General features: G+C 41.3%; 1 protein-coding gene across 1 annotated transcript in view; it reads left to right on the top strand.

The window, feature by feature from the left end:
• grin2ab (glutamate receptor, ionotropic, N-methyl D-aspartate 2A, b) overlaps positions 1-19,475 on the top strand; it is a 102,571-nt gene that overhangs the window by 55,265 nt on the left and 27,831 nt on the right. Inside the window, exons 5-8 of the mRNA XM_034231245.1 lie at positions 16,629-16,795; positions 16,911-17,045; positions 17,133-17,232; positions 18,549-18,754. Coding sequence (XP_034087136.1) covers positions 16,629-16,795; positions 16,911-17,045; positions 17,133-17,232; positions 18,549-18,754 — 608 coding nt within the window. The remainder of the gene's footprint in view (positions 1-16,628; positions 16,796-16,910; positions 17,046-17,132; positions 17,233-18,548; positions 18,755-19,475) is intronic.

Genomic DNA, 19,475 nt, shown 5'->3' with positions numbered 1-19,475 from the left:
AAATAATGCTCAATGAATCCTTTTTCTTCCCAAAATCTCATTCGACTGCTTTTGAATTCACCTCTCCCATCCACACATCCACACACACACACACACACACACACACACACACACACACACACACACACACACACACACACACACACACACACACACAAAAGGTTACACACTGTCTCCCTTGCTCTGTGTTTTGGATTTCAAGCTGCAGTGCTCTTCTGTGTGCCCCCATTTCCTTTTTTTGTGTGGGTGTGTGTGGTCTGTGTACTCTTTCTCTAAGTGTACGTGTGATTATGTATGTGTGTGTGTGTGTGTGTGTGTGTGTGTGTGTGTGTGTGTGTGTGTGTGTGTGTGTGTGTGTGTGTGTGTGTGTGTGTGTGTGTGTGTGTGTGTGTGTGTGTGTGTGTGTGTGTGTGTGTGTGTGTGTGGACAGTGAGTGTTGGGGTTTGATCATGTGCTAATGATCTCCCAGTGGCTCAAACTTCTGTAAAGAGTCTTGAGCAGGAAGGGAGGCAGAGAGATGGAGGAAAGGGAGAAGGGGATGTGAAGTGAACAGTGCCTGATTATCATTATCATCATCATCATCCTTCCCCCACCCCACCAAATCCCCCTCTCTATGCGGCTCTGTGGAGTAACCCCCCAGTCAGTAGCACTAGAGCCTCCATCCTGATCTGCGCGGCTCTCCACTCGAGCAGCCGCGTTGGCAAAGTCTGCACGGAGAACTGCAGCATCAAACCGGCTGGTGACAGAAGGATGGAAGGAGGGGTGGATGGATAGACAGATGGATATATAGAGCCGGCATGTGATATGTGTCACACTCGCACTCTCCTCAGCACACGCATGCACACCAGGAAACGTCAACGGAGACAGTCAGATATTGGAACTGAGGTGTCTCTCTTGTTTCTTTTTTATTGAATGTCACATGGAGGGGGTTTTCTTGCATATCTCTCTTTTTTCTCTTAGTCTCCCTCTCTGTCACTCTACCCTGCCTCCCCTCCACTCTCCCTGTCACTTCTCAGCTCATCTTCTTGCTTACATGGACTGTAATGCACTTTTGTTTTCTGAATGTGTTAGCACTTCCTCTACTTCCTCCCGTTCTCCCAGTCTTGCCTGACCTCCCCTCCCAATCTGAAAAAGATCTGTCTCACTAATAGGAGGCCTGGTAAATTAGCCCTTCCATCCTTCCTCTCTATCGCTCCTGTCTCCTCCCTTCTCCTCTCATCTATCTCTCCAAGCTTGCACTGTCCAATAGAGCGCACTCATGCACACCCACAGATACAGAATATAAAAATACAAGCGCGCAAGTACACCCCGTGTGTGTGTCTGTCTGTTTGTCTCCAGGTTGGGCACTGGCTAATAGGGCGTAGTAGGTAATGGCAGCCGTAGCCTATTATCTCTGCTCTGCTGTCTAATAGCCACTGGCTTGAAGCATCTGCCATGTAGCTGCTCTAACTCTAACTTTGTGAACGTACAGTCGTACACTGATGGACAAACACATCTATACACATACAACCCACCCCTACGGATGCACAGCAGAAATAATATACACACCGCCAAAATAAATGTGTGCATTTGAGAGTTTGTATGTGTGTGTGTGTGTGTGTGTTTGTGGGGTTATCACTTCTAACACACCCTGCCCTGACATTCGGTATGCTCTCTTTTCCTTGGGGAGCACTGCCTTCCTTTAATTAGTAAAGGAAATAGATTTAATTATCTGATCTTTGACCGCATACACATACATCCACACACACACACACACACACACACACACACACACACACACACATGTGTGCACTCAATCATGCTGAACATCAACACCTATCCATTACCAGTATGGTGGAATGCCAAAGCGGGAAGCAAAGTGTGTGTGTGTGTGTGTGTGTGTGTGTGTGTGTGTGTGTGTGTGTGTGTGTGTGTGTGTGTGTGTGTGTGTGTGTGTGTGTGTGTGTGTGTGTGTGTGTGTGTGTGTGTGTGTGTGTGTGTGGTGTGTGTGTGGTGTGTGTGTGTGTGTGTGTGTGTGTGTGTGTGTGTGTGTGTGTGTGTGTGTGTGTGTGTGTGTGTGTGTGTGTGTGCGTGTCAGTTTGTGCGCAATGAATCTGCTCCCATCTGTAGACTGACCATTGATTTGCCATGGTAACAGTGGATGGCGACTGTCGTGTGAACAAAAGCGATGAGAACAAGTAGCTGTACTGGGGAGGGGAGGAGAGAGGAGAGGAGGGAGACGGGGAGGAGAGAGGAGCAGGGGAGACGGGGGATGAGAGAGGAGCAGGGGGAGATGGGGAATAGAGGAGACCAGTGGTGGAGTTAAATTGGGGAAACAGTAGGGCAAATTTAGCAACGGTGGGAATGAGAGGATTAACGCCTGTTGCTGAATGGTTTAAATAAACGTAGCAACACGATTTGTACGTGTGTATTTCAAAAAGTGAGAGCGACTGCACAATAGTGTCGTGGGAGTGTTTTTGGTATGAAAAGGCTTACACAGACCTGAGTAAGGCTTATATATAATGAATGAATCCCCCTTCAGCTGCCGTTTTTCTTTCCTCTGCAGAATTAGTGATTTGTTTAACCCCCCCCCCCCTTTCTCCCCGCAAACAATCTCTGCAAAAAAAACCTTCACCACTTTTCAGCGTTCCTCCCAGAATTCACCCTGCACCCATCGACCATGCCCTCTGGAAGCCTGTGTCATTGTATAAACATCTTCTGTGGTATTTCGTAAACATTATGCCTCTGCTGTCAACAGCTTACTTATAAAACACTGGGTTAATGTAATTTTAACCAAAATGGGGATAAACCAATGTTTAAGTATTCAGCAGGGCCTGCAGCTCTTCTCTAAAAGCTAAAAAAAATCTTCTGGCTCGTGGTATTTCTACACCAGCCAGATTCCACTGGAGAAGTGCCCTGACCTCATCTCCGACTGGCTGTCCTGTTCTCACACCTGAGGCACTTGGCCTGCTTAGCCAGGTCCAGCAATCAACAAAGCTGAGGTAGTCAACTGGGATGGGCTGACTCACCGCTTGGTGCCATTTTTACACCAGGCCTAAGGTTTCCAAAGTCCAACGAAGTCACCGTCAGTGGGTTGAGAGAGACAGTGAAAGAGAAAGAAAGAGAGTGAGAGTGGGATTCTTTTCACCCAAAGGCACTTCGGCTATAAATATCAAACTGGTTATTCTTTGATTTGCCAATGAAGGCTGACAGAGCAGGGAGAAGGATGCTGGGTGCTGCTCAGTTCTTGAGCTGTTTTAAATTCATTCACCGGTGGGGGAAGAGAGAAATCGAGGGAGGAATAGGGTTGGCTGTGTCATTAATTTTCAATGTAGGGGGATGAAACAACATTAACATCTCTTTCTCTCTGAAGCTCTATAAGTCAGACCATTATTATTACTCTAACAGCACACACACATACAGCCGCGTGCCTCCTATTCTCTTTCTGCCACACAGATGCGTGTGCGTGCGTGTGTGTGTGTGTGTGTGTGTGTGTGTGTGTGTGTGTGTGTGTGTGTGTGTGTGTGTGTGTGTGGTGTGTGTGTGTGTGTGTGTGTGTGTGTGTGTGTGTGTGTGTGTGTGTGTGTGTGTGTGTGTGTGTGTGTTGTGTGTGTGTGTGTGTGTGTGTGTGTGTGTGTGTGTGTGTGTGTGTGTGTGTGTGTGTGTGTGTGTGTGTGTGTGTGCAGATGTCACAGCCTGGACAGACACTTCCCTTTTAATAAAGCAGAGGCCTCTCAGCATTCTGGCGGATCCTGCAGTAATCTCCTCTAAACAGGTGTTGTGATTAGCCTCTGCCGTGAGCCGCATTCTGACACTTGGATAGGCAGGACCAGCCGAGCGCACAACCATCGGCTACCACTCAGGAGACACATTTAGCTATCGGAGCTCAGCAAGCTTACTTCTGCCATCCTATAAAATGTGCTTTGTTGAAGTTCTGCTAGAAATCTATTTACGTCCTCCACATAATTACGTCTTTTCTTCGTAATATTCTAGTTGATTCTTCACACGCTGATGAAGCAGCATATGTGAGAGAGTCAGCAGTGCAGAGTATGGCTCCTGATTTATAGGGCATACTTGATGGATTGTTTCTTGGAACACACACAGTGTTTTTTAAATTCAGCTCAAAACCACGTCTCCTTTTCCATAGGTTATTTATCAAAAACGTACCGTATCAATGAGAACATTAACCTGACTCAACTTGAACCTGTGCTCAAGTTTACATTTTGATCAATCCAAACACTAGAAAGCTTTGTTGCTGTCCTGATTAGGCTTAATGGTGTTTATAAAATCTGCATTAGTAAGCTTTGCTTATTTAATTCTTTTTTAAATGTGTGTTTTTGCTTCTCAGTCAGAGCCTCAAATTAGGTTTTTTCTCTTGCATATTTGTATGATTTATTTGTCAGTGTCTGACAACTGCTCTCTATTTACTCTACAGTCATTATTGTTTATTTACCAGTTTCCCTTTTTCATTCAATATACTCTGAAGTATCAACACTTCACACACACAAATATATAAATTTGTTTTATACTAACTTTCACTACAATTGACCATCCACTCACTGATTATTAGAAAATGAATAATTCCTCATTTATTAAAAACAAAACTGCTTTTATCCATGAACTGAAATATTAGCAGCTGCAGTAAATGCATTATATAACATATCAAACTCTCGGATAAGATACAAAGTTGAAGGTTATCTGGAAATACATTTTCTACCTGGTTTAACCTCTGTAAACATATATCTGACGCGTTACCAGGAGTGTGACACTGGATTAACAAATCACTAATCTCTTGATAATCTCATCACGTATTAGTATCTGATAATTGGTTTTTGCAACACAAAAGAAATACTGACAAAGATTGTAAAGATTTTCAAATGACACGCTGACGGGAAATAAATATATTACGTGGGTATGATGGATGGCTGTTCGTTCTCAAGGCAGCAATATGTCTGCAAACTGTTTTTAATGAATTTGGAAAGCAAATGTGAGTCTATGACTTTCCTGAGATAATTAGAGCAAACCTTCAGTAGAACAGAGTGTATTAGTTCCTCTGTGGCAGAGGCAGCGGTGGGTTCTCAGTTTTTATGGACATTAATAAATAATAATAATAATACATTACATTTATAAAGCGCTTTTCCTGGTGCTCAAAGCGCTTACAAGCAAGTAAAACAAAAATAACAACAAAAGTAGAAAGTGCTAAGCTAGGAGGAATAAGGGCAAGGGGTTAGTTGATTAGGAGTTGAAGGCAAGAGTGAAAAGGTGAGTTTTGAGAGATTGTTTGAATGATGTGAGAGTGTTGGCGGATCTGACTGGGGAGGGAGTTCCAGAGTGTGGGGGAGGCTGCAGCGAAGGCCCTGTCACCCCAGGTCCGGAGCTTTGTCCTGATGGGCTGCAGTAGGTTAGCTTCAGCAGACCTGAGGCGACGGGTGGGGGTGTGTCGTTGGATGAGGTCACAGAGGTAGGGGGGGGCAAGGTTGTTGAGGGCTTTGAAAGTGAAAAGTAATATTTTAAAGTCAATGCGGTGTTTGATGGGGAGCCAGTGGAGGTCATGGAGGATAGGGGTGATGTGGTCGGAGTGTCGGGTGGAGGTGAGCAAGCGGGCAGCTGAGTTTTGGACATATTGAAGTTTTTTTAGTGTGAATGCAGGTGATCCAAAAAGTATGCTGTTGCAGTAATCCAGTCGGGATGTTATCAAGGCATGGATCAGAGTTTCAGCAGCGGTCGATGAGAGGGAGGGTCTAATGCGGGCGATGTTCTTTAAATGGAAGAATGCGTTTTTTTGTGACCTGGTTGACGTGAGGGAGGAAAGTGAGGGCGGGGTCGAGGATGATGCCAAGGTTACGGATGTGAGTGGAGGGGTTGACAATGGAGCCATCGATGGTAAGAGAAAAATCTTGGGTTGAGCGGGTAAGTGAGTTTGGGCCAATGATTATAAGTTCCGATTTGTCACAGTTAAGTTTTAGAAAATTGTTTTGCATCCAAATTTTAATGTCAGTGAGGCAGGTGCTGAGCTGGGAGTGTGTGGTTGGAGAAATTGATTTTGTTGAGAGGTAGAGCTGCGTGTCATCAGCATAACAGTGGAACTGGAGTTGGTGTTGACGGAGGATTTGTCCAATTGGGATAGCAATAGCAATGGGGGAAAAAATTAAAATTAAACTAGAATTCCACTTAAATGTTATGCACAATAATTGCTCACGGCAGCACATCCTAGACACAAATTAAGTGTCTCGATGAGAGGTTAACTCTCTGAGGCATAACAAGGCAATAAAGATCTGAATCTATTAAGCAAAAGAACACTTTTCACTCCAACCAAAAACCTGTCGAGTATTTAGGGCTCACATTTTGATAGTAATGAATTTATAGTAACTCTCCCAACACAGTATGGTGTGAATTCCACTTGTTGTCAATAGGGAAGTTTGAGTTGTGCAATTTCAGGAGCTTGGAATTGCACCCGACAATTGAAACACGACATACCTTTTCAAACCATATATCATTTTTCCAAAATATAAATTATCAAATAAAATCTCAGATTCGTCTGATTCAAATCTTTTCAACCAGACTCTTCATTTATTTATGGGATGTGCTGCCTTGAGCATTTTTGTGCCAACAATTGAGTATAAAAGCAGAAGACTTTTATATTCTTTGCATTACCAACCATGTCCATAAAAACCCATCACTGTTTTGAGGAGAGGTATTTTTCTACTTTGCTTCCATCACTTTCTGTCACGCAGTTAACAACTCTACCGAAATACCGACCTATCCAGAAAGTCTGCTTGAGTGCTGGATATCTCCGAAGCAAAATAACATAAGACTCTTTTAAACTTTTCTGTGGGAAAAAGTAAGTGTTTGGTCGGAAGCAGGAACATGTTTTTCCAAGTGTCAGGAGACGTGCTGCATTTAAGTCCCATATCCATTCTGAGGTTGTGTCGTAGTGCTGTTCGCTGTTTCTCAGTCCATGGCCGCAACGCTTGTCCATTACATGCTTGTCAAAGTTAGCGGTGAGATCTAATGGTTCACTAGTCTGAGCTAGCCTTTGCTAGCTTGGGGGCTCTGCTCCATGTTAAATGCTATTCTGCGTTTGCCTGGGGAGTGTGAGGCTGTTAAATACTACAGTAGATTTAAGCATTGGGACTTACCTCTTGTTAAATACTAAAGTAGCCTTTTGTTGGCATTGGGAGGCCGATGTCTGCATGCTAAATGTTATAGCTCTGTCAATCCTGGGGATGTAGAAAGTATGTTCGGATAGTGGATGTGGGCTTTGGGACCTGTCTCTGTGTTCTTAAACTGAAGAGCTTTCAGTTCTTGAGGGGCCGCTGCTTGTTAGCCTATTGATGAACCAGCCCTTTACATTCTGTTAGTGTCAAGAAAATGTTAATGCAACTGTCTCTGCTGTGGAGGTTGTCGAGGTTGCTGTCCCTGTTCACAGCTCTCAGCTACGTTCAAATAATGCTGTTTGATGTTACACGTTTGTATCAAGCTGATTACAAAGCAGTTTACTTGTTCCTGAAAAATCCGTAGAATAATTAAAACACCAAGAAATCAATGTTTATGTGTAGGTTTCTCTTTTTGTGCCAAAATACTTTCAATACCTGTCACATTAATCACTCTATTCCCACCCATTCACAATAGCTCTTACGAAAAGGCAAGATTCAATATAGTCTCCAGATGCCCTACTCAATATACAACCCCAGTCTCACGGCATTTCGTGTTCACCAACACGATTTTTAATCTATTGATTCGTGTGCACCAACACGATTTGCCCCTTTTTTCGTGTTGCACAGCACGATTTTTAAAAGCAATGTATTTCTATTGCCTGCAGCACGTATTTTTCTCCGGTCGGGTCGTGGGAGGACCGGAAGCTGTGTGGTTCATAAAAAACATGTTCTTACTCAATATCAAGCCACAATTATTGCTTTTTATTTTAAATCGTATAATTTCGGACTTTGTTGCCGTCTGTGAGGAAAATAAATGGGGCTCAGAGCCTCAGAATACTGAAATCTGTATTTTTTAAAATCTTTTTTTCCTTCTAATTTGTTATTCTTTTCAAAATAACACACTGTTATTTACTCACCAATAACACACAATTATCCTTGCTTTTATTTATTGGTTTAATTCCATATCTCGGGCTTTTTTGGCGTCCGTCAGGAACTGAATTTCAAAATAAAAATAACCGGAAACAGACGTAGGCCTATAAGGGACATTCTCGAGCATCATTGCGATTGTCAACATTTCTGAGTTTAGGATGGCCGAAGACACTACACTACCCATAATCCCCAGCTATCGTTTAGGACTACAGTCCCCGTAAGGTACGCAGAGCGTCAACAGCTGTGTGAAATGGAACGAAACCACGCCAGACTATCCAAAACTGGAATCGAACGCCCCCCCAGAACTACACATGCTGGCTATTGTGTTTCGCAAAATGTTCTATGGGACGTCTCTACTGAACGTTTTTCGTTTTCCCCACAATTAGAAGTTGCCCGTATTAAACACATTGGTGTTATCAAATGTAAAACATATAATTAATAAATGGGTGAAAATCGCTTGTGTCCATAATGCGCAGCATTAATACCCACAGGACAGCTCATTGTTACTTTGTAATTCTACTCCCACTACAATTCAGAGGTTAACCTGGTATCTTTACTCCACTGCATTTATTTGAGTTCCTTTGCAGATTCTGATTAATTATGTGAAATATAAACAACCCTTAAATCAGACTTTAGTTACACCTGAGTAAAATTCAGGTAAGGTGATTGTCAAGTGCCAACAATCAGGAGAGATATTTGATAGTTGGTGCTTGAGAAGACGATCTGCAATTGACATGAATGGAAACGAGTAATAAAGTATATTCATTACTCGTTATTCTCTACTAATAGTTAATTAAAGACTGTATATTATGGCTATTTTGCACATCCCCTTTCAAGATTTTCAAAGGTTTATTGACATATCATATACACAACTACGGTGTAGTTATGCAATGAATGAAACAATTGGTTCACAGGTTCCTCAACAGTGCATTACAAGACATCTATCAATATGTGTGTACCTCCACCCATTAAACTGTCATATTCTGCACAAGAGTATAATTCATATGTATAATATCAGTTAAAATAGTGCTTCAATATAGTTAACATTGCAGGAAAGCAATATATTAGACGTTAAGTACTTGTCAGGCTTAATATTTATCTGTAGATAGATACCCCCAAAGTTTTTTTCTTATTTAAAAGAAGACCTTAATCTGTTATTTAATGTTTAAATAAAGGTTAATTCGTTTTTTCTGTTTTGCACCTCCTCCTATTAATATCTTTGTACATTCTGCACTAAACTGTTTTTATTGTAGAGATCACTTATAGTATCTTCTTGATTTTTTATATTCTATATTTATACTTTCCCCCTATGAAAGTATGTACTCTTAATATTTTTTTAATCAAATAAAACACAATAATTCAATAACGTGCTTTAACCACTAGGAGGTGCACACAGCCATAATAACTTTGTATTATTAGTGTAGGACACTTGTGTTTTCGTACAACATCTGAAGATGTGTAGTTTTATGCATGCTTTCACATAATTTTACAGCATATTGCTATACTATTTCAGACTCAGTATTTACATTCTTACATTCAAAGAAAATCAGTAATATCTTTAAAAACTACAGTCCTTTTATATCAGCTGTGCACCGTTATGGTGTAAATATAACCTATCTGTGAATTAGATCAAATGTAAAAGTCAGCCGAATTAGTGTTGATACTGCAAGGAGACGTATTGTGTGAAGAGAAATTGAAGATGTTGTTTAATTGTTGAATATATTTATGATCCACGTCAAGTATTCAGTTTCGGCCGGCATTTTCTCAGTTTTTCCAAAGGTCTTCTCATCAGGGCTCTATAAATAAAGAACTACGGCAGATCTGTAATATACAATGCAGCCGAACCGTGTATTACAATGCCGTTATGTGATGACTTTCAAAGAGAAAAGCAAGAGCGCTCGGAATTAAGTCTTATTTATTCTTTTAAAATGTTTTCCGGATTTCGTATCATATAAACACCAAATCCCAGCATGCATTGCGGCTAAAACATCCAATAAGCGATCTTAAAACCATAGCTGAGGATCTTGGGTAATCGCTCGAAATGCCTACGTCTGTTTTCCGGTTATTTTTATTTTGAAATTCAGTTCCTGTCTGACGCCAAAAAAGCCAGAGATTATGGAATTAAACCAATAAATAAAAGCAAGGATAATTGTGTGTTATTGGTGAGTAAATAACAGTGTGTTATTTTGAAAAGAATAACAAATTAAAAAATACAGATTTCAGTATCCTGAGGCTCTGAGCCCCATTTATTTTCCTCACAGACGGCAACAAAAGTCCGATATTATACGATTCAAATAAAAGCAATAACTGTGGCTTGATATTGAGTAAGAACATGTTTTTATGAACCACACAGCTTCCGGTCTTCCTCGACCCGACCGGAGAAAAGACGTGCTGCAGGCAGTAGAAATACATTGCTTTTAAAATCGTGCTGTGCAACACGAAAAAAAGGGGCAAATCGTGTTGGTGAACACGAATCAATAGATTAAAATCGTGTTGGTGAACACGAAATGCCGTGAGACTGGGTTGAAATATATTATGAACTGCGGTTATCTTTGACCGGTCAAAACCTGTTATTGCTTGGTATTTGTCTTTACCATGTATAACTCCTAATGGCAAACGGGAGCTTTTAAAACATAAACAGCCCTTCTCTTGTCTTTTTTTCCGGATATTCTGGATGCTACTTCGGATGCTGGTCAAATGACAACGGCTTCCTCTCCTAGTCTACTGTTTGTAAGTGGCTTTCCTGAGCTAATTCTTTGTTAGTGGACAGATTTAGAGCAGTGTTTGTTAGCACTGGGGTTTGCAGAACATCTGCTGAGAATTTACACAGAATTATGCTGCAGCAGAAAATGTGTCTGTCTATCAGTGTAGCGTGCAGTTTTACAAGCCCCTTTTAAGTGTGACTAACTTTCCTCACTCTAACATATCCTACTCATAGTCCAATTAATCCTAATTACACTGATAAGGTCCAACATTGCCAGATGGAATTTAGCTTACAAAAATATCCGCTGTAATACCCGAGGTAACCTGGATTTTAAGAATATTTTAAATACTAGAAACAGGCTGTCTATCACCCCACATGCTCTAATCTTGTTTCAGGTCAGGTATTAAAGATAGCATCACAAGTTTGACTACTACAACTGGTATTAAGATACTCTCCTATGCTATTCTGTGATACACTGATCTGATTTTTTTCAACACACTATCATTTTTCAGGGCATATGTCTTGACTTGTAATAGAAGGAAAGTTAATAAAAATGTAAGGGATGGCAGTATTGCATTTAAGTGTCCAAATAAGCAATGCCACTATATGGAAACGTAATGCAATCCTCTGTGTTATTAATACAGGGAAACCTAGATACAACTTTGATAACGGCCACCCATCTTTTTGCAACACCTTTTTATTAAAGACTTTTTAGATAAGAAATGGCACAAATACAATTGTATTTAAATATTTTACTGTCTATTCTACATAATCTGACAGTATTGTATTTTTGAACCCAGTAAACCACCTTTAAAAGCTGCAGTCCTTTATGTTTTGGACAGATAATGATTTGCCTTTCTCAGTCACCTAAGACTCACCTTCTAAAAAAATCCCATGAGAATATCCGCTTGGTTCCGCAACTAGACATCCATGACCTGAAGTTCAACTGTGATTTTATTATTTTATGTTCACCTTGGTGGAACATATTCACATAACTTTCATACTTTGGACAGGACATTTCTATAACTGTATCATAACCTTGATTTCAAATGTGCTTTCTAGAGATCTCATGCATAATCTTAAATGTTAATGGTGTATAGTAAATCAGGGTGTTACCTGTGCCTGAAGTCTCGGGTACTTTGATTTTCATTTGTTTGCTCTGTGCAGCCAATGATTTTTAATATTTAATTCTCCAGGCTAAAATGATGTTGTTTCTCACTACAACTCAGCTGTGGGCAGAATATAATTTGCATAAGAAGTACTGAGGTTTATTTTTTCTATGACCCTTGCACTCATCAGTTTGTTGACACTGAACTTATTTGCCATGTTAGTTTGTTTGCACTTTTGTGTAGTCTTAAGCAGGATGGTACTTGGTAGCATCTGGAGGCCGTACTTTGTCAGGCCAACTTAATGTGGCTGCGCAATCCTAACTGACCTATGCATTAAATATTAATATTGCACATTGCTGGCCTCATCACCACCTTATCTAATTATTCTGCACACTAGCTATATCCTCTTCTTTTGTGCTGCCCAATGTCATCTGCCTACTACCAGCTTTACTATTATTGTTCCCTGTCATTTGTCTGCTTATTCTCTCTTTGTATCCACCTTCACTACGTGTGGGACTCAGCTCCACATGATGTTGTCTCACAACGATTTCTAGAAATGTGTCAGTTCCTTTCTCATTAGCCTGAATCTGTACAACTCTCCCACACTTCATACTTTCTTCATCTGATTGCTGTAAACAATAATGAAGTTTGATGTGTGTGTGTGTGTGTGTGTGTGTGTGTGTGTGTGTGTGTGTGTGTGTGTGTGTGTGTGTGTGTGTGTGTGGTAGTGTGTGTGTGTGTGTGTGTGTGTGTGTGGTGTGTGTGTGTGTTGGTGTGTGTGTGTGTGTGTGTTGTGTGTGTGTGTTGTGTGTGTGTGTTGTGACTATATAAAAGTGAGATGCCTTTTTTTGGTGGTTTATTATTTAATGGAATGCCGGCTTAAGAGTAAAGATATATTTTGAGGGGCCTTTGTGCATGTTCACATGACCATTTGTGTGTGTATGTGCGCTGTGTGCATGCGTCTGGGTGTAGTTGAAACTTTACATGAAGTTCACTTATTTGTATAATTGATGCACAATGTCATCAGTAAATCTCTAGGTACGGTATGTGGGCTAAAATGTGGAAATACGTTTGTGTGTGTGCGTGTGCGTGCGTTTGTGTGTGCGTGCGCGTGTGTGTGTGTGTGTGTGTGGTATTTGTGCATTATTCATATGTGAGCTTCATGGTGGACTTGTTGTGATTTGATGAGAAGATGCAGGTCTGTGTCAACGTCTCTTTTTATCCTTTATAATTCAGCAACCAGCAGTAACTATCGTCGCCCCCCTCCACTTCTCAGTCTTCTTAAAAGACTCATTCTGAATTCCCCACTTGCCCTCCATCCTTTCCTCTCATCTGCTCTTACATCATCTCCTCTGCTCCTCAGATTGAGGAGGTATTCAAAAGGAAGTGTGTGAAAAAGTCCACTGTGAGAGCTTAAATAATATATTTATTAATAATAACGGTGTAAATGTTAAAAGCATGTTATGAGTGTGTATGACATGTAGTACCACCTTCTGCAACAACTTCGTCTTGTCAGCACCTCAGTGTATGTTATTTGTTACAATCTCACTTTTTAATTGGCTGTTTTTTTGTTGAGCACCATTTTGGGTTATTAGTAACTGTTTATGATGTACAGTACCCTCGCTTTTTACCACCTGATGTGACTCCTCAGTGGACACTTGTAGTTGAAGACAAGATAATGTATGTTTGTATTAGGCTTACTTTATTGATATAAAAATCGATGTTGGTATTCATTTAATTTGTAAAATCCCCACAGTGGAAGAAAAATGTGTGTTTTGTCTAACTAGCAATCCCAAACCCAAGGCAGCAGTAAAGAGCAACACACCATCATATTCATGAAGCAGCAAATGTTTGGCATTTTTGCTTGATCAATGAATCCAGCTTATTATATAGTAGCCGCATAATCATACAAGTTTTAAACAAACCTTCAGGTGAAACATACTGTGAAGAGAAAAATAAGGAGAATGGCAAAAATAGTTACCCAAAATGTCTTAAGATGTACTGTAAATATCCTGTATATCCTAAGTCTATGATGCTTAGTCCTATCATTATGCCCTGCGTCGGTATAAGGATGTTGCATTATAATTGCACTCTGATCCCATGACAGGCAACACTTTGTCCAGCCTTGACCTAATGTACATTTAATAAGGTGACTTTAAATACCCTTACCTCAGCAAAGAGCAGATCCCAGCGGCTTGGCTTAATATCTACATTGTCTTTGTGAGTTGTACCTTTAGTAGCTTCTCCATCTGCTTTATAGAAAGCTGATTCTGTAGTTATGACAAATATACTATGTCAGAAAAACTGTTACACACTATTCTCTGACCTAATGCACTATTACAACTGTCCTTGAATTTAAGCCATACAAAAAAATTAGATAAGAGTACGTTATATACTGACCTAGCCTTATATTTTGTATAATAGCCTATACTTACTTTGTATTAAAAGCTTTTTTTTTCCTATAGATATTGCTATATCAGTAGTCCAGACATCATCAATGTGCACTCACTCTCGGTTTTTACCTCTTAAAAGTGGTCTATATAATCTAATACATGTTGTCCTTTTGTATGTAACTTTAATGGGAATACAGTTTTGTATCCTGATAATGTAATCTTGTTACATGTAATCTGACACTTCCCGATCTTCATTGGAATTTTCCTTAAAAAAATCAACAGTTAGTTTTGTTGGTTGGACTCTTGCATGGGAGTTGGTGTGGATGCATGTTTGTATCTGTGCTTGTGTGTTGTATCTGCATACAACTGACGACATGCCTGTTGCCACACAGAGGATAAATGTTTCCCTTCTGAGTAAAATATAAAGCCACACACACACACACACCGATGGAAACAGTGAGATAGATATTTTTGAAGAACAATTTCCTCCTCTCTTTTCTGCAGCGGTGGAGAGGGGGAGGAGTTCAATCTCTGCGGGGGCTTTATGTGTGTGATGGCCTGAGCTGTGAGCTTTTTGTTAAACTGAGGGACACTAAAGGCACACTATGGTTTTATACCACACACCAACAACATGCACATACTCTTACACACACATGAAGGTGGAGGTGGTGGGGGCAGAGACAGGAGCTGACAGCTGATTCTCCATGTGTGTTTCTGTGGGCTTTGAAGTTTAATGTGTCACACTCTTTGATGCCCTCTGTAGAGGGGTGTCAGAGCATGTCAGAGCATGTCAGTGGGTGTGTGTGTGTGTGTGTGGTGTGTGTGTGTGTGTGTGTGTGTGTGTGTGTGTGTGTGTGTGTGTGTGGGTGTGTGTGTGGTGTGGTGTGTAAGCTTGTGTGTGTGTGTGTGTGTGTGTGTGTGTGTGTGTGTGTGTGTGTGTGTGTGTGTGTGTGTGTGTGTGTAAGCTTGTGTGTGTGTGTGTGGTGTGTGTGTGTGTGTATGTGTGTGTGTGTGTGTGTGTGTGTGTGTGTGTGTGTGTGTGTGTGTGTGTGTGTGTGTGTGTGTGTGTGTGTGTGTAAGCTTGTGTGTGTGTGTGTGTGTGTGTGTGTGTGTGTGTGGTGTGTGTGTGTGTGTGTGTGTGTGTGTGTGTGTGTGTGTGTGTGTTTGTGTGTGTGTTTGTTTGTTTGTGTGTGTGTGTGTGTGTGTGTGTGTGTGTGTGTGTGTGTGTGTGTGTGTGTGTGTGTGTGTGTGTGTGTTTGTAAGCTTGTGTGTGTGTTAACAGGAGGGACATTGTGAGGTTTGAAGTTCGTACTGTATCTCTCTTAACTTTTCTCCAGAGACTCTCACTTCTATTCCACCTCTTTCTGCAGCAGGTATCTCAATCTCCCTCTCAGGACTGGAACATTTTTCTCCCTCTCAAGACTGGAACATTTTTCTCCCTCTCAAGACTGGAACATTTTTCTCCCTCTCACTCCCCCCTGTAGCCTTTTCTTTTTCTCCCTGTCTGCTCCTCCTTTCTCCTCTCTGGTTGATTGGCTGTGTCGCTGTCTATTTGTTGTGTCCCCGGGGAGAAACTCAGCTTACACTTTATGCAAACATACATTCTGCAATCATTAGCAACATATTTCACACTTGCGCTGGGTTTCATTCTGTTAAATATGTGCTTTGGCTTTGGTAATGCTTGCTGCTGCCTCCCACTCTCAGGCCGACCCCCAGTTTCCCTCAAATGCTGAGACGAAATGATTTGCCTGTACGTGGCATCGTGAATAAATGCTGGAACATTTGAGCCACAGTTTATAGAGGATATCCTCTGCTTTGAATGAGACTGCTATAAAATGACACCATATCTTCTGCGGTTAGTGTACCACAGGAAGATTATGTTCAGCATTAATGACTCATTTTCAACAGTTTATTAATACATCAGCAGACAGAATAAGCGAGCAGGTTGAGCATTCGGATTTGGCTCGCTTGCAATGAGACAATGCACAGCTGTTGTTATATTAGCTACTTGTATTGGGCTGAAGTGTATCAACCATGTGAGTTATGAGGCAGTTATCTCCGACCATTAGGGCCCCCTGTTGCCAGCAGTCAATCTCTTGCAGTGTAGTCTCACTTGTTGACTGAATCTCAGTATCTCACTTTCCCATTGTCCCTCGTTCGTTTCTCTAGCGCTTACACTCTCTCTCTTATCTCTCCGGTTCTGACTCACTGATTGCAAAATTGAAAATGGTTTTAATTCCACCGGGTTTTTGAGTCTGATTTGCACTCACTCCAGCTCTTTTTTGTTCTTTTCTGAATTTAATTCAGTTCCTCAGACAAATCTGCTGACTGTCTCTGCTGCTGTGTGTTGTTGCAGGATGAGAAGTCCACGTTCTTCCAGTTCGGTGCCGCTCTGCAGCAAGAGGCTCTGCTCATGCTCTCCATCATGGAGGAGTATGACTGGCATGTATTTTCTATCGTCACTTCCAAGTTCCCCGGGTACCAGGATTTCATCAGCACACTGAAGATAACTGTGGATCACAGGTACATAATAAATACACTCCCCCACAAACACACACTCTCATCTCATCTTCAACCTTTATTTACGGCAGCTGACAGGATTAAGTACCGCGCATTATTTAATGGTGTTTTGTTGCAGCTTTGTACGCTGGGACCTGCAGAGTGTGGTGACTCTTGATGCTGTAGACGGTGACCCTAACTCTAAATCACACATTGCCCTCAAGAGGATCCAGAGTCCCGTTATACTGCTGTACTGCTCCAAGGATGAGGCTGTGTGAGTGTCTTTTATTTTTCTTCTGCTGTTCCTGTCTTCCTTTCTGTAGCAAATCTGTATTCATTATCTCACTCTGTTCCTTGACAGGTATATAATGGAGGAAGCTCGATCCTTGGGCCTGATAGGAGCCGGTTACATTTGGATTGTGTCCAGCCTCACCACTGGCAACCCAGACTTCACCCCCGAGGTAGTGAGGCCCCATGTGTAGTAACAGGTGGCCACTTTTGAGAGGTTTGACAAGAGCAGGGATATTGAATCCAGGCCGTTGCAGGTCATCTGCTGCCTCTCCTGTCATATTTGATCTCCTGTATTCTCTACAGGAAATATAAAATACAGAGTTAAATAGATATTGAAATTGCATACCAGCCTCTCTAAAGCTCAATTAGCAACACTTTATATCTTGTTTTGCTTAATCCTTTCTGTAGAAAAGACAATTTGTCGGGGTGCCCGACTTTCTTACAGTTTCTATTTGATCAAGCAAGACTCAAGGGCAGTTACTTCTCTCCACCAAGAAAGCCAGTACAAAACCTCTCGTTTTGACACTTTTTTTGTTCCGATTAAACCAATTAGATACAATATTTTAACAAAATGAGCTCTAAAGGTGCTGGAAAGCAGATGTAGGTACTTTCGGAGGCTAGCTGTTTCCCCATGTTTCTTTGTACCAGGCTAAGCTAACCATCTATTTGTCTTATTTTTTCCAGAAATGAACAAAGATTCCCCAACGAAACCATAAGCATGATCCTTACACATTATTGAGATAATTCATATTCACTGGGAACAAATAATTCCTATTGTATCAGATTTTTTGTTTACTGCTTTGTTTTTATTCATCTCTTTCTGAAAACATTTTCTCCGCTCCTTAATAGGATGTTTGCCAAGCGTTGCATACACATTCACTCCGAAACTGTAGGACAGCAAGGTAGCTATTATCTAAATAGGATAGTCTTATGTGTATAAATAATTCAAATTACAATCAGCTCAAATGTTCTCCTCACTTTCAAATTTGAAAAAATATCCAATATGTGCTTACATTTACTCGGAAGACTCTCAAATGTTTAATCTTCTATTTTCCTGGCCATCATTCTGAAGTCTCTTTTTTGGGATGTGAGGCCTCTGTCTTTCTTTAAGAAGAAGGACCGATTCACATTGGGATCGAAATTAAAATGTATAAACAAGAGTAGATGTCTAGTAGATTGACAGCCTAGCATGCTGGCATTTTTCTATTTGTACTCGTTCTGTTTGAGTAAAATGATATTAAGAAACTAAGTGAACCATTTTTTTCTCAAATGCTTAATTTTTCCTGTTTCAAGATGTAGGCCATACCTGAATGAGCAATTCAGTTTGTGGCTATTCACACCTTTCTCATAACCAGATGTGAATAATGCGAAACGGGCACACCAAACCAATAAATCAACTGGCTGACACCTTTAAGAGATACATATGGATGCTTAAAACAAATCTAATTGAATCTTTCACACAATATGTTCTCATCTGTCCTCTCAGATGTTTCCTCTGGGTATGATCTCCGTCTCCTACGATGACTGGGAGTACCCTCTGGACACGCGGGTGCGGGATGGCGTTAGCATCATTTCCACCGCAGCCACCGCCATGCTTCGGGAGAAAGGGGAGCTGCCAGAGGCCCAGGGCAGCTGCTACAGCACACCGTCAGACAGGAGCCCGGGGAAGCTGCCACCCAGTGCCCTGCGCAGGTGTGTGTGTGTGAGAGTGTGTGTGAGAGAGTGTGAAGAGCTCAAGGTCCAAGGGATTGCATAACACTGTTTGTTTTTGTCGAGTGTTGAACAGTGTTATATAAGTCTTTTAAATGTACTAATGAGAGGGGTAGAAGGGAAAGGAAAGCAGAGATGACAGTAGTGTTAAACACTGCGATGTCTTCTGTTCTGACATTTAACACTATTAGCTTGTGTACATGGTGTATGGGCTCACTCTGCTCCCCAGTCAAAAGACAATACATTGAACTACAGGCAAACCTCTGTGTTGTTGCTGCCCTGTGATAACTGGGGCCGAGTGCTGTATGTGTGTGTATTCGTGTGTGTTTCCGTGCGTGCACCTTACTTCACATGACTGGATTCACCGTCATTAAGTCAGGATTAAAGTCGCTTTTGCTAACTTTGTTCTCTGCCTTTTTCTGGTTATGTGGCTCTGTAGGTGGCATGAATTAGTATGTGTGTCTATGTGTGCACACACACACACACACACACACACACACACATATTCATACCAGAATGTGCTCTTCTCTGAAGTCTCTGTGATGAGGAAACAGTAAAATCCTTCAAACAAGATGTGGGGGACACACATGCTGGCACATTCATTCTGAAAATCCATGATTTAATAATGTGTTAGTGGCATTGCTGCCTTTCAGGGTTTTTTGTGCGACTTTGAATAGGAGGCATTCAGTGGCTAAAATATGAT

This window comes from Gymnodraco acuticeps, unplaced genomic scaffold (genome assembly GCF_902827175.1).
Source record: "Gymnodraco acuticeps unplaced genomic scaffold, fGymAcu1.1, whole genome shotgun sequence".
Taxonomy (NCBI): Eukaryota; Metazoa; Chordata; class Actinopteri; order Perciformes; family Bathydraconidae; genus Gymnodraco; species Gymnodraco acuticeps.
This window is presented reverse-complemented; position numbering and strand designations above follow the sequence as displayed.